This window comes from Salvia splendens, chromosome 13 (assembly GCF_004379255.2).
Source record: "Salvia splendens isolate huo1 chromosome 13, SspV2, whole genome shotgun sequence".
NCBI lineage: Eukaryota > Viridiplantae > Streptophyta > Magnoliopsida > Lamiales > Lamiaceae > Salvia > Salvia splendens.
Genome location: NC_056044.1, coordinates 4,701,634 through 4,717,627, shown reverse-complemented (window position 1 = coordinate 4,717,627; position 15,994 = coordinate 4,701,634). Strand labels below are relative to the sequence as shown.

Genomic DNA, 15,994 nt, shown 5'->3' with positions numbered 1-15,994 from the left:
ACTTGGATAAGGACAATATCATGTAGGAATAACCTTGTACACCAGTCTTGGTCTCGGCCCGAGTACTATAATCTCAAGCAACCGAACACCCCCAAAGGATTTAACAAACCACAAGTCATCCAAGTGAAGTCATTGCACAATGGTTAAGTAGTTAAAAGTAATGAATGCACAGTTGAACCAGCTTTCATTCAGCCGTGGCTTAGCTGGTAAATTGCTAAGTAAAGTTACTCCGCTAAGTGAAAAATAAGAAAAGAAATTAAATAACAGGAAGAAGTAGGATATGGTCTAATACACTCCATCTGATTGCAATCAATGATTTGAAGAAATTTTCCCAGTTTCTTAACATGACCAACAATGGCCTCCATTACATTACAATTTACTACTCTATCATCGTCCATGTCCGAAATCAAATAAGGTGTTCCCAACTTCAACCTAGTAGAATTTACCTGATATCCAGAATCCTTGAGTAGCACCATTTCTCGAATCTCCCCTTACCAACCCTGACATAGAGATGTTCAAGTAAACAAAATTAAGGGATATTACAATATAGTCGCTCAAGATTTGCTTAAATTCCAGTATCATTCAAAAACTTTAAGAAGCTGGGAGAAGAACCACACACTTGAGCGCGGGTTTAAACAAGTACCAACTAATGTGTTCTTGTGTAATCCTGCCAAACCTCAAAGGTGTATATAACTCAAGCCATCAACTTCTACTCATCAATCACTAAACTCACAGCAATCCACCATTATAGGTGTCAAAGAGCACACATAAATCAACCAGCATTTGGGTACTAGTACTTATTTTCAATTGTTCAAATAATTTTTCAAATAGGCCACCTATACTAAGCTATAAATCAACCTAGGAGATACTAGTTCATAACATGCAGGCAAAAAATGCAGACACTATGTATCGCCTTGTGAATCCTAAGGGACATAAGTACACAGGACTAACGGACAGACATATGTAGCAAGGCATTAGAATATATCCAAATTATGCTGGAAACTACATACAACAATGGAAAACAATTTACATAAACATAAGCGTCCATGATGTGGGAATTTAAGATTGTGCTATGGCAAGGGAAAGTGACACAGGGCAGTTTAAAAGACATGGAGTAGTAAATTACAGGAGTTAATTACTTTTGTTCTGATAAATGTAATGCAATTTAGAGTATAATGAACAACATGACGTTCAGATATCGTTTATAACAGATAACAGATAACAGACAACAGACAATAATTCACTTCAGGTCGAGGCTTTAAATCCTACATCAGCAAGAATTTACCATGTTATTCATGATGCAGCTAATTCAATCTTCTTCTTCTCAACTCACGGGGGTCATGGCTATCTGAATCTAAAGTCCTCGACGTTAAGCTTCTCCTTCGGAAAGAGGATGACGAAGGAGCCGAAGGCAGACTCACATCACTAGAACCCATTGGCCTAAGAACATTGTGAGCAACAGAACTAGCAGCATCAGTTGATTGGGAAGAAGATGATATGGGCAAGACAACACTGGTATTCACAGTTGAAACTAGAGGCTGATGATCAGGTTGTATGGTAGTCGATGGCCTAGTAAAAAGATTCCCAACATCAACCGACAAAGACCGTGCTTCGTTTCGCAATAGCCTGTTGTTAATAACTGCTTCCAGGTCTTCTACCAGTCTTTCTGCATTACTCAGAGCAGATGAGAGGGAAGAAAGAGAAGCAGCACTCTCGGATAATACTCTTGAAACCTGATGGATCCTCGAGCGATGGCCCCCTGCTGACTCAGCATTTTGTCCAGCCTGAGTATCCGATTCAATATTGAGGATACCATATCCAGCTTCTTGTTGTGTCTGATTGCCCACTGCACCAATACTAATCCTGATTCGCCTAAGTGCTTCTGCAACAGGAACATGGGATAGCCCTTGAGTCATTCGCTTTTGTCTGATGCTTTCAACTCTATGAGCCTTCGGCCTTGGAGGTATCTTCAAGCCCGATTCTGTCTCACACACACGCTCACTCTCCCCATTACCATAAATGGGAATCACAGTACCCTCTGAGACCTCTCCCTTACAAACCGGACACTCCTTCGAAGTAGAATCAACATCCGACACCTGATAAAAGCACGCCCAACAAAACAAGTGACCGCAAGTAGTCAAGACAGGCTCCCTCGCAAACTCCAAGCATATATTACAATCGTAGAAGCTTCCACCCTCCTTATCCGCCTTCTTAACCTCAGACCCCATCTCCAACGCCTTCGCCACCAAATGCGAACTATCCCTTTTACAACCCTTCCCCCTCTCAGAACTACTCTTGAACGCACTCGTCCCAGTCCCACTATTTTCATTTGAGATCCCTCTCTGACCTGCATCTACCGTCCTCTCAATAGGAAAATAATTAAGTTCCATAGAATTTCTAGCCTGTCGCCAGCGCTGGCGCTGCCTCGTGCGAGCAGTAACAACCTCTAGCTGCCGGATTCTCTCCTCTATCCTATCATGAGCAGTTCCTAATTCATTCAACATCGACCCATACCTCTCAACCCTATGCAGAGGTGGGTTCGAAGGCTCTTGGTTCAAATCAAGATCCGAAAAATCCACATCCATCAAATAATTCTCATCCATCAGTACACACACATACACACACAAAACTACCAAATCTCAAATTCCTGAAAGACAACCTCAGTTCACCCACATATAACCCTAAAAAACAGAACTTGTAACAGAAATTGACCTTGAATGAGCAAAATTAGGGGTCTAGATACCCCGAAACCGGAAAAGAAAAGTACAAAGGCGCTTTAAACAAACATCTGGAGATGAAAATCAAACGATGAGACGAGTTAGATTCATGGTGAAATGAATGAGCGCGTGCGGGGAAATTGAAACACTGGAGAGTGAACCTGCACCGGGAGGAAGAATTTTTGGTGTGAGATAGTGAATCTCCATGAGATTTTGGCGATTTGAAGGACGAAACTCCTAATTCATCATCATGGGTTGTGCGTATCTAGGAGAGAAAGCGAGGAAGACAGGCTGGGTTGGATAATTCTAGAGAGAGAGAGAGAGAGAGAGTAGCAATAGCATTAGCATATGCTACGATTCACACTTGGCGCACTTTCGGAATCTGTGCTCTCGTCTAATATGGAGTCAGAAGTCATTAGGCCACGTTCGACGTCGTTTTGTCTTAACCTCAACATCAACCCTAAAATGCGGTTCTTATGTCCCAATACATTTTTTTGTGTTTTTTTTAGTAACCTCGCCATATCTTATGTATCTATTTTTTTAATCTCTAATTTTGTAATAATATTGATGAAATTACAAAAACTATAAAAAATTTTAACATTATAATTTTAAAAAACTACTCCCGTCCTTGTGTACTAGAGGCATTTTCTTTAGCACGAGATTTAAGACAATTTATTTAAAATGAGTAAAGTAAATAGATAATAAAGTTGGAAAGAAAAAATGGTAGAGAGATTAAGAGAGAATAAAGCAAGAGAGAAGAAGAGTGGTTGTTTTTTGCCCAAAAAAGAAAATGACTCAACTATAGTGGACAACCTCAAAAGGAATATGACTCAACTATAGAGGGACAGAGGAAATACATAATTAAAACAATTACATACTACTGTACTACTTAATATTACAAAATAAAGTTTCTAGTTCGCTGAGTGTGCCAAATTTTCTTCGATGAGATCTTAACGGAGTTGACTGTTAACTCGTTCTTCACCGTAGCTAGAAATGTGTCGCTTTGTGATGGATTTTGGGGGCGGCTGTTAAGATAGGGGTGGTTTCGTTGTCCGCCGAATTTAGTTGTGTTCCATTCACAATTGATGATCATTTTATGTATGATAATGCATGGATACATGACGTCAAATATGCAATGCATTCGCAACAAACATTTCACGGTCATCCAACATACCAAAAACGTGTTCAACATCTTTTTGTGTTCCTTCATGTAGTTAAGCAAGCAATGCTTTGTTAGGACAGCTGCACACACAAATTGGTTTCATTAACACTGGCCTGTTGAGATAAATGACATTAACCAGATAGTGTCTGTTCGGTTCCCAAGACAACTCATATCTTCTTCTATAATCTTACGTTAATCCAATGTTCGGTTCCATTTTTCCCCAAAACTCAGCCCGAGACAATTCAATCTTGGCCAGTCTCAACGGTCATTTTTCTACACTTATCCCGCGACAAGTCGTCTGACCCCAACCCCTGCTACAAAATTTATCTCAGACATCTTCTCTATGACTTCACCCAACTACTCCTTCGCCACCGTGCGCCACCCCCTCAGTGGCGCTGATTCTCTCTGATTTTATGTGTGTGTGTGTGTGATATCAATGTTGTGTGCAAGTACCATTTTTTGTTGGTGCGTCGCCGATTGCTCGGTATGTGTGTATAGATGGTTTCAAGTTTTCAACATCGATTTGTGCCTTTGTGGTGTGGGTGCATTAATAATTAAGCAATTAAACAACCAATAAATTATTGTTGTTGTTTTTCACTTTTTCCAACAACAAATTATGCAATTAAATGAAATTAAATACTGTATGTTTGGGGAATGGTGTTGGAGGAGGTGGTGAAAATTAAATAAAATTAAATAAGTAGTAATGCTTGTGATATAATTATGCTTTATGTTCGGTATTTGTATTAATCCTAATTCCTAATATATGAAATAAAAATAATTTAAAATTAAATAGTTTTAATTTTATTTTAATTAATTATGCATTTTAATTATTTTGAATATTTTTTGAAGAATAGATAAATGTAGTTAATCTTGTTTGCCAAACATCATACAAAATTATCCAAGATATAATCTTGTAAAGCAAAGATAAAATTTAGTAATACTAATTTAATCCAAGACATAGTCTCTTCAACCAAACATCAATATAAAATTTAGTAATACTAATTTAGTCTAAGGCCCATCTTATCCTATCCTATATTGAATCTCATTATTATTTTATCTTTTCAACTGAACGCCACCATAGTAGCTTATATTATATACTCGACATTTGGCCGTGGAGTCGGTCATCGGTGCCCTACTAGCATACCTCGCTGAAGAAAAATGAATGGTTAATGTCATAATGACCTTGAGATCATTGTTGGACCAAAAAAATCATGTCGGATTCAAAATCATTGGTCAACAATTGCTTTGTACATGGATGAGACAATTGGTTGACTTAATCACACTAAAGAAGATTAGTTACTTTAATGAAACGATAACATTTTGAGCATCACTTAAAAATATCGGTTTTCACACGTACAAACAATTAAAAAAATAAAATGTTATTATAGTTTAATATTTTATATTCAAAATCTATAAGGACTCTAACTAACTTTCACAACCAAATGATTATTATAGTTTTAAATAAAGGTAAATATTTGGTTTTTTTTTCTTAGACCATCGTCATTATTACAAATCTAGATTTATCAATTGCGATAATTAATATCCAAATTATGAATAATTGTGCAAATCTAGCTCTAGTTATTTTTTCGAATACTAGAAATCCGACAAATTTGATGCGAGTAAAAGTTGCACATATATTCTCGTGATCAACCTTCAAGTACTGAAAATTTTGTTAGAAAATAATTTGGACTTTAATTGGTCATAGTTGAAAGCTAAGGGTATGTTTGAAAAAAAATATACTTCCACATGTTCCCATTTATTTTTAAAAATTATTTGAGTTATAAAAGAAATTAGTGAATGTTGAATAATTTGACTATTTAATAACCTTTAAATAAATACCAGTTAATGAGATCAAATTATAAAATATAAGGATTTATTAAAATATAAGTTAAAATATTTATGAAAAATATCTTGATAAATCTAACATTAAATCGCATTGCGCAAGATCGCGCTTAGCCCATTCTTCAGCGATAACTATAAAATGGAGATCGCGTTTATGCACAAACCGAAATCAAGAGAAAAAATGGCGGAGGAAGGAAAAGCGCCAACGTCGCCGGCGGCCGCAGATGCGCATCTTTTTGGCCTACTCTCTAATCTCCTTCAACAGGTGCACTAACAATGTCATTTTACACCTCTGTTCGATTTTCTGTATATGCGATCTAATTCCATATTTTGATTGATATTTAACTATTTTAGATTTGACAATCCGATATTTGATGTGTGGATCTGTTTCAATCGGATTGAATTGTGGACTATTTTGCCTGATGAGAAAAAATATTACATAATTAAATGCGTATTTGTTACTGGGATTATTGTTGTATGGAATTTGGGGTATTTAGGAATGAACTATGCTAGTGTAAATTGCTGAATTCGTGGTATGATTTTGTTCGTTTCCTAGCGCATCTTCTTCGTCTGTAATTATCATGTGCTGTGGTTCACTGAAGCCCGGATTTTCCCTATTATTGTTAAATTTTGAACTTTTATCTCAATTATGAATGGGTGATTCTGCTTTTGGTAAATCATTTCAAAATCATTGAAATGAAAAGAAAAAGTATGTCCTTTTTTCTATTCTACTTATCAGTTACATTCTCTATGCTTCTGACTGATTGCCTTTTACTGATGTTTGAGTGAATTTTTTGCTTAGCTACTTCTTGTAGTGCTAAGAAATGGCAAGGCAACTAAAATAGAAACAGCTGAGCATCCAATCATTTGATACATGTATGCGGGTGTTTACTTTGTGTGACAAGCTGGATTGATAAAATATAGGATTGTGTTTTGAAGAATAGGATGGTCAGACAAGTCATCAATGATCAATCCATCAAACTAAATGGTAGATTACCTTGGATTATTTTTATCTATCCATCATATCACTCAAAGTAAACACATAATAATTCAAAGAACTGCGCTTTCCTTGTATCCGAGCATGCACAGTCTCAGTTGAAAAAACAAATTGGAGAAGTCAAGTTGAATCATCGCTAGCACTGCATAGCAAAAGCATGTGACAATAATTTACAAAATGCAAGAAAGTTGCTTTTTAGCCAAATGGCAGTGAATAACTTGCCACCAATTTTTGTAGAGAATTATCATTCCAGAAGTTGAGTAGCAGTTTCAAGGAAAGTATGGAACAATTCTATTGATACATGATTTAATGCATTTGAAAATTTTCAATGTCATTCGATAACTTACAAGCTAACAGTCTTGTTCGTCTCAACGTACTTCATATGATATCATCCAACTGTTATCGGGTAATCTGGGGGTGGGGGCGCATGGAGATTGTTAAAGTATAGCTTGAATTATTGACTTGTGAACAACGTTTTGGAAAATATGCACATAATAGCATTCACTTATGGTATTATTCTTTTAAATTTGTACTATAGAATTTATGCAATCACAGACATACATTCCTGTTTGTAACTCTTTTCCACTTATGGCTGTCAATTATCTTCTTTACAAATTCAAGGCACTCCCTTTGCAATCTACTAAGTTCAGCTACTTACAAACAATTCTGCAGGTGGAATCACTGACCAATCAAGAAGAAGTGGAGTTGTGGGCTAAGATTGAAGCTCTTGGACTTGAGGTCCGAAAACTTCCTTCAGAATCTGCTCAACATCTTAATGAGGTAGATGGACTTCATTTGATATAAACTCGTTTTCGTGTTATTATCTCTCAATTCTCCTCTGGTATTCACTCAATTAAAGAATAGATTTTTCTCCAATTAGGTTGAGATAGCAAAAGAGTTGGACAAATTATCCGCAAAGCTTGATCATGTTGATGAGTTGATATCTTCAACAATGGCTGAAGACCCGCAGGTCCGTGCTCTCTTAAGCACTACAGCTGATGTCTGGATGCCGGTTTATCACCGCAACCTCTGATGAAAGACGTACTTTTACATCCTTGGCTGGAGAAGATGGTGTTGGAGGAAAAGATCAAAACTCTGAGAAACTGTAGCTTCTGAATATACCATATGAATTCTTTATTAAATGAGAACAAGCTTGAGATAAACCTTTTATATCCATTTAACTCAGGCCTAGAAGTGTGGAGTTGAATATATGAGTGTGATGTGTTACTGGAGACGTGAGTTCAAATTATTGAAGATGCATAATAATATGTCCATTTATTCTCACTGTGTTTGATGAGTTCCATATTGGCATTTCAAGCTTCAACTTCAGCTCGACTTTACCAGAATTACTCATCATAGGAAAATGTTGCAAAGTTTAAACGTCATATGTGAATTATAGATTGAGTAAACGTATTTTATATCCGACAGTCTACACGAGATATTTAACTCGTAATATGACATGATCAACTAGTGCAAAAGCCTGCTGAGACCAAATTTGAAATGAAAACCCAAATTCAGCACTGGTGCAAGCAATGCGTTAGTATACTGTCTATATCGCCTCGTGTTTATGCAACAGAGAATCTAACGATGTTAAACTCAGTCTCATTTCAACTGTGGAGGATGTAAAACAAAGCCAATAATCCACTAGTAACTCAGTCTCATTTCAACTGTGGAGGATGTAAAACAAAGCCAATAATCCACATTACTACGGATCCTATTATCCAAGAGATGAACAAGAAGACTAGGAGACCAGCTAAAATCGTCAGGAATGGAGGACTTGAAGCACCATCACTCGATTTAGTGTCATCTGCTTTTTTCTCAGGGTTCGTATTTGATGCAGATACTCGACCCCGCCTCTTCTTTTCTTGCAGATAAAGTTCCGTACCGAATCTGAAAGGGCTAGACATAACAAACTTGACTTCAACATCAAAGAATCACCAAGAGTTTACCCAAAAAACCAAGGCCAAGTTGATCAAAATTGGGAAACTTAGGCGAGTGTACTTCAACATATTCGACGTTTATCTGTTAGACTGTTTCTTACACAAGTGATCAGGCATCCAGAAAGATATCTATATGGTTTCCCAAGTTTATTCAAAACCAATATCATGATAATTTTTCAAAACAAAGTGCTGCTCTAAGAAAAAGGAAAGACAAATTTACATGTCAGTGAAGGCCTAGGACTATAGGATAGAGCTAAGCAGGAGGATACTGCATCAAAATTTATCCCCCTCAATTCACAGTGTTCAATAACTAACTTGAGAGCTTCTATACTAGTGATTCAGTGTATCCTTCCTCTAGCATTTTTCCAGATTTACAACTACAACGCATATCTTACATAAAATAAAATTAACACAAATCAAAGATTAAATCGTCACTACCTGAATCGCAACCGCAAAAACCTTCAATCAGAAACTAGAAGCAATGCCTACAAATATTCTCAGCTCAATGAATCGCGAAACCAAATATCCAATCTAAACCGGAAAAAATCGCTACATTACATATTTTTTAACAAGCTCAGATAACAGAAAACCGAGAATGCGTCGAAAACGTATATTCTAGAGATATAGAGAAAATCGATGATGAATTGGAGCTTGAAAATGAGAGAACATGTACCTTACATTGAGATTGCCGTTCAAATTAAGGCCGGCAGGAACAACACGGTTAAGGAAAGGGGAACAAATTGCCGGTGAGGGACGGCGGAGGATTCCAATTGAGTATGATGGCGGTGCAAAAGTATACAGAGAAGCCATGATTTAGCTGTTTGAAACTTGAGCCAAGTGGCTGAGCAGACGAGCATGAGTAAACAAAAGGGAAAATGAAACAGAGAAATAGGAAATGGAAAAGATAATATATATGTGGCCTTTTTTGTGCCAGCTTGGAATTGATGGCTCATCTACTTAACTCGTCCACAAAAAATAATTTTATTTTAATACTAATAAGAATCAATAATTAGATTATGCCTTTACCATGCCTCCTGGTAAGCTAGTTTTGCCTCTAATTATTTATGTTTCTCTTTTTTCATTAATTACCTAATAGTGCATTGGTTATAGATCATTTGTCATTTTAATTTAATTCTAAAAATGATCATATCTTTCAATTGACTATAAACCCATCGCCCTCAATTTTTTTCCAAGCCATTGAAATGACCTAGTCCTAGTTCAATGTAACTGGGCATAAAGCGTAATAGAAGACGAGAATAAAAATTAGTAAAATCCAAAAAGAATAATCCTTCAAAGATGCCTATAAATTATAATAATCCTCCGAAGATATAATAATCTTCAAAAGACTTCATTCTCCGAAATATCTACTCCTCCAAACTCCAAAGAGGAGATATTTATAAAACTCCAACAAAATCTAAATTAGAAAAGTAAATCAACTTAAAGATAAACAAAAGAAACAAAACTTCAAATAAGAAAAATAGGATTAAGACAATCTACACACTAGTGAAAATAATCTCAGGAGGTAATGTAGATCTTTTTAGCTTATAAAATATATGCAGTTATGCACTTTATCACTAATCATTATATTCATGCTTTAGAACATTATAACTATAAGGCCATCCACAACGCTGTTCCTATACCGTTCCTAAACCGTTCCTTAAACCACTATTTGAGGGCCCCACTGTACTTTTTTACTCCATTCCTTAACTAAGGAACGGAACCTGCAACCCTCGTTCCTTAACCGTTCCTTAACCGTTCCTTAAATTACTATTCATTCAATTTCATTTTTTTTTAATTTCAACTCAATTCAATTAAAAAAACAAACACATTTTATTAAAAAACACACAACATTAAAACAAAGTTACAACTTAAACTTAAAAAAATAAAAAGCACACAATTAAAATCATAAAAAAATAAAAGTACACAATTTTAATAATTTCATCCGCCAAAGTTTGCCCAAATGTGCTCAATTAGATCATGTTGGAGTTGGGTGTGGGCGCTAGAGTCGCGTGTCCTTGCACGAATAGATAACCGTTCTTGTATAGACGGATGCGCTCCACTTCGAGGCGGACTACTTGCGGTTGAGCTTCCGGGGGATTCGGGGTCGAACCAATTTCCCGCCTCGGGTCCTTCGTCTTGGACAATCATGTTGTGCAAGATTATGCACGTATACATGATGTCGACCATGTTCTCCATGAACCACGTACGAGCCGGGGCTTTGATGATGTTGAAGCGCGCTTGGAGAACCCCGAACGCCCTCTCCACATCCTTGCGAGCAGCCTCCTGCTTCTGCGCAAAAAGAGCCTGCTTTGGGTTCGCAGACCCACTGCACGTCTTCACGAAGGTAGGCCACTTCGGGTAGATGCCATCGGCGAGATAGTACCCCATTTTATAAAGCCGATTGTTGGCGACGAAGTTGATGGCCGACGCTTTACCATCCAAAACTTCGGTCAAGAGGTCGGACTGGTTGAGCACGTTTACGTCGTTGTTCGACCCGGGGACCCCGAAGTACGCGTGCCAGATCCAAAGGCGGTAGTCGGCAACAGCCTCGAGTATAACGGTTGGGTGGGTACCTTTGTGGCCGCTCGTGTAGGACCCCTTCCACGCCACCGGGCAATTCTTCCATTGCCAGTGCATGCAATCGACGCTGCCGAGCATCCCTGGGAATCCGTGCACTGTTTCGTGAAGGTCGAGAAGGAACTGACAATCGGCCGTGCTTGGCCTCCGGAGAAATTCGTCGGTGAAGGCTGCCCGGATGCCTTTGCAGAATTTGAGCAAGCACATTCGCCCAGTGCTATCTCCGATGTGGAGGTATTCGTCGAACATGTCGGCCGTTTGTCCAGTCGCAAGCTGGCGGATTGCTGCAGTACATTTCTGCAGCGTCGTGTGGCTGGGACGTCCGACCGCGTCGAACCCTTCCTGGAAGAACTCTTCCCGGGCTGCCAAAGTATTCGCGATGTGGAGAAATAACGGTTTCCCCATGCGGAAACGGCGACGGAAGTACGTATCTCCCCAAACCGGGTTATCGCAGAAGTAGTCGCGTACTAACCTTGCGGCGGCTTCCTCCCGGTTACGATGGATGTACGTACGGGAGCGACGTTGGGGCGGAGCGGCTTCTTCCGCCTCCCGTCGTCGATCTTCTTCAAGTGATTGTTCCAATATTTGACGCATTTGTTCATAAGGATCCATTAGTTTGATTAAATTTGGGAGAAGGAAAATAGAGTTGATTTGAGATGAAAATTGGGGTGGAAATAGAGAGAAATAGATGTGTGTTTGTGATTGAAATGAGTATGAAATAGGAGTATTTATAGAGTAAATAAATAAATTAAAAAAAAAAAAACGGCTATAAAATTAACGGTCTCATTACCGTTAATAAAAAAAAAAATTTTTTTTTTTTATTAAATTCGAATTTTTTTTAAAAAAAAATGAATTATTGCGTCATCGGGACGAAGCCCACTCGCGGGGCAGCGAGTGGGCTTCACGCGTCGAATGGGAGTCCGCCACGTCGCCTCGGCGCGTGGCGGAACGTTTCGTTCCGCGTTCCGGAGGAACGAAACGCGGCACGGCATGGGAACGGTGGCGGCACGGAATGGCGACGGAACGCACGCTGCAACGCGTGCCGCCGCGAAACCGTTCCTCCGGAACGGCATAGGAACGGCGACGGCACCGCGTTGCGGATGCTCTAATGTACTGGTTCAGTTGTCTTGTCTATTCTTTTATTGATTTCAATAAGTGTATGGCTTAAGAATTAGCAACAGTCCACTACCCATAAATGGGTAGAAATCCATCATTAAACATGATTTAACTAATAGAGCTTGAGATTTATTTGTACTCCAACTTATAAGTTTGATTCTTCTAACTAATCATTTTAGCTTTCTGAGTTTTTAGGGTTTTGAAGACATGGTTAGTAAGTAGTAGTACTATAAAAGTATAAATTATTTTGCAACTCAGCTATAACTAAGTCAAACTAAACATGCTATAAATTCAGTGAAACCTCTACCAAATAGAAATGAGTCAGTCAAAAGGGCGAGAACAAAAATGTCTGAGCCCGGGTTCGAACCGACTACACCACCCAGACATTGTTGTTCAATGTCTCTAATCAATTTAACTACAACAATAGTCACCTATACGTTGTTGGAAATTGGAAGCTTGATTTTTGTTTAGACAACGTAATCAGATAGTACAGCATGATTTTTCTGGTTTAAAGTTTTATTAGGCATGTGTTTATTTGTCTATTGAATAGTATCGACATATAACTAATTTTTTTGAGGGAAATTCATATGGGATTATATAGTATAACAAAAATAATAATGTACTACCATGATTTTCTAGTGAGATCGATGTTCTTTTTGGGCATCAGATTTTAGGAAGCATTGTTCCAAACTTTCAACTCTTGATTCTATTTTCTGATTGTGACAACAAATATTCATTTAAATTTGAAGTGTCTATTGTCTCAGATTTTTCCCGTTCAATTTTGGTTTACTATATCTACTACTCCACTTTATTATTTATTAGATTGAATTTGTGGACAGTTAGATTTGTTTAATTTGATTTAAAAGTTTGACGACTTGATAGACTAGCAATGAAGAATGGTTGATGTAATTACTCAGGTCTCAGGAGATGAGAGAGAGGCTGATAATAAAGATTGTGGTAATGTGTTCAAAATTTGATTGAGAAAGATAAAAATGAGAAAGAAAAAGAATATTAAAATTAAGATGATATGATGATGAACAGTTTCTAATGGACTTGATGATTCATGATTATATCGAGAAGCAAACGGAACTCATCATCTACGCGATATCCCCGTCCCACAACGGAATCCCCTATCCGCAATTCGTTTGCGCCCACGAGCTTCCCCCATTCATGTTTCAATACTAAGGCACCCGAACCAGCCCACCTCTTTAAGTGCAATATGTATTCAACTCCATAATTATTTGTAGTCATCGTCACCACCCTCAGAAAATCTCTTCTTCCATTCGATTCCACTCTTCCTCTCTCTTCTTCCGTCAAAGAAGCCATCAGATTATTCATGTGTCCGCTGATGAGCAACCGGTTGTGATTCCTTTCAACATCCGATGAAGTAAACTTCTTTTCAAACATGAAAATTGGAATTGGGGCAGGACCTGAAGCTGGAGCTTCTTCTTGTTGTTGTTGTTGTTGTTCTACTTCCTCCTCCTCTTGTTATTGTTGTTGTTGTTGTTGTTCTACTTCCTCCTCCTCTTCTTGTTGTTGTTCTTGTTCTTCCACCTCCTCATCCTCTTGGTCAGGGTTTTGCATAGCAGGCTGATCTTCTTGTGTAGAAGAAGATAGGGGCAAGCCAAGAGATAACTCAAGAGATAAGTCATCCTCTTGATTAGGGTTTTGCATAGCATGTGGTTGATCTTGTTGTGTAGATGAAGCAGTGGGAAAGTCAAGAGATAAGCCTTCCTCTTGATTAGGGTTTTGCATAGCAGGTGGTTGATCTTGTGGTGTAGAAGAAGCAGTGGGCAAGGCAAGAGATAAGGCATCCTCATGATTAGGGTTTGGCATAGCAGCAGGTTGATCTTCTTGTGTAGATGAAGCAGTGGGAAAGCCAAGAGATAAGCCATTTACTTGATTAGGAGGGCTTCTTGTCGTCAAATTTCTCTCAATTTTGGCAAATGACTCCAGAGGTAACTCAAGAAGATAATAGGCATCCTGTTGGATTAGGGCTTGTTGTCGTCAACTTTCTCCTTTTTCATGAACTCTCGCCCATATCGACATGGCCAAGAGATAAGCCATTGAGTTGATTAGGGCTTGTTGTCGCTGCTAACTTTCTCTTCCTTGAAGTTGAAGTTGAAGTTGAAGTTGAAGTTGAAGTCTCGTCCATCGAATTCGTATCGTCATCGTGAGTTGGAGAGCGGGAGAGATTACCATCAGATTCAGCACGAACATATTTTCCAAACAGCATGATTGCTGTCATTCTTGCTTCAATCTGCTATAGATATGATTGATTAATTCTTCACACCGTAGGAATGAATATGTTATGATGAATAATTGTGTTGATGAAAGGTATTTGCAGATTGAGATTAATTGGATATATATAGGCGAGTTTCAAATTCAATTCCATTTCCCATTCGCTGTGGGATTAACTAACAACATTCCCAATCCCTTTCACTGTAGGATAATATTAACAAGATGAACTAAAAATTCAATCTTCTTTTCTTTTTATTTTAATTTGCTTTACGAAAATAACGACATCTTCAATTCAGATGATAAATTTAACGAATTGCATAGACTAATTTGCTTTCTACCCTATATATTTAACGAAATATTCTTATCTTATTCTCAGTTCCATTCGCTTTAGGAAAATAACGGCATCTTCACTTTACAAATTTAACTCATAGAACTATTTTTGTTCTTTTTTATAAGTATTATTTTATTGTACTCACATATAAAAGTAAAAATCCGATAACGAATTAGTTGCTTTCCAGCCCAATTTTAAAATATATTATATTTGTATATTGTTTCATCCTCATGGTAACATATATATTTATTATTGCAAAACTTTTTTCTAATAAACTATTGGAAATTTTCTTCAAATTATTTATATGTCATCCATACATGCAAAAAGAGAAACATGCAAAAAGAGGGGTGCGTGTTATATTGCCAACTCCCTCTTAAATTGCTAACTACAACTGAATGAGAGACATTATATTATTAATCAAGGTACAAGATCATTCATCCACGAATATCAATACGATGCATAAAAAATATCAATTAAGGGTATTAATGTCAATTAACAAAAAGTTAGTTATAACCAACTTTTAAAATATATTCTAAAACTTTAAATGATTATAATTATCTCAATTTATATTTTTTTTACACAAAATATATCATATCAAAGATAATTTTATAAGGATTCTGACGAGATCTCACTTGCATATGTTCCGATGCCAAAATTTGATTTTTTTTTTAAATTTTCATAATTTTTACGTAACAGTTAAATGTAAATGTAGGTATCAAAATATGTCAATATAATATATATACAATGTCAATGCAAAATTGTGTTGACATATTCAAGGAATCACGTTGAAATTTTTTATATACTATATTGACATTTTATCCAAAACCCTAAATTTGGTCATTCTTCTAATCTATTTAAATTTAAATAATAATAAGAGAAAATTACACATAGCAATTTATAGACCACTAGATCTCTGAAAATCCTATGGACTTAAATTAGTTGCAGTTGATCACACCCCTACAAAAAGATGTGGTTCATCTACACAACTGTTAGATGGTGGGGAGTGATCAATTGCTAACTCAACCTTTAATTGCTAACTACAACTAATTTAGAACCATAAGATTTGTAGAG

General features: G+C 37.2%; 3 protein-coding genes and 1 pseudogene across 3 annotated transcripts; 1 reads left to right on the top strand and 3 right to left on the bottom strand.

Annotated features, from left to right (window-relative positions):
- Window positions 1-237: 237 nt before the first annotated feature.
- Window positions 238-3,099, bottom strand: LOC121762823. The gene is made up of 3 exons (XM_042158829.1): window positions 2,879-3,099; window positions 1,286-2,788; window positions 238-500 (listed from the first exon to the last, which is right to left on the bottom strand). The coding sequence occupies exon 2, from the start codon at window positions 2,601-2,603 to the stop codon at window positions 1,305-1,307; it is 1,299 nt and encodes a 432-aa protein (XP_042014763.1). The 5' UTR covers window positions 2,604-2,788; window positions 2,879-3,099; the 3' UTR covers window positions 238-500; window positions 1,286-1,304.
- A 2,723-nt stretch (window positions 3,100-5,822) lies between these two features.
- Window positions 5,823-8,002, top strand: LOC121761599 (annotated as a pseudogene).
- Window positions 8,003-8,300: 298 nt separating this feature from the next.
- Window positions 8,301-9,539, bottom strand: LOC121761601. The gene is made up of 2 exons (XM_042157235.1): window positions 9,332-9,539; window positions 8,301-8,617 (listed from the first exon to the last, which is right to left on the bottom strand). Exons 1-2 carry the CDS (start codon window positions 9,466-9,468, stop codon window positions 8,377-8,379), a joined length of 378 nt encoding a protein of 125 aa, XP_042013169.1. The 5' UTR covers window positions 9,469-9,539; the 3' UTR covers window positions 8,301-8,376.
- Window positions 9,540-13,395: 3,856 nt separating this feature from the next.
- LOC121760364 (histone H3.v1-like) lies at window positions 13,396-14,599 on the bottom strand. Its single transcript, XM_042156045.1, has 3 exons — window positions 14,399-14,599; window positions 13,867-14,334; window positions 13,396-13,746 (listed from the first exon to the last, which is right to left on the bottom strand). Exons 1-3 carry the CDS (start codon window positions 14,597-14,599, stop codon window positions 13,396-13,398), a joined length of 1,020 nt encoding a protein of 339 aa, XP_042011979.1.
- Between the last annotated feature and the right edge of the window lie 1,395 nt (window positions 14,600-15,994).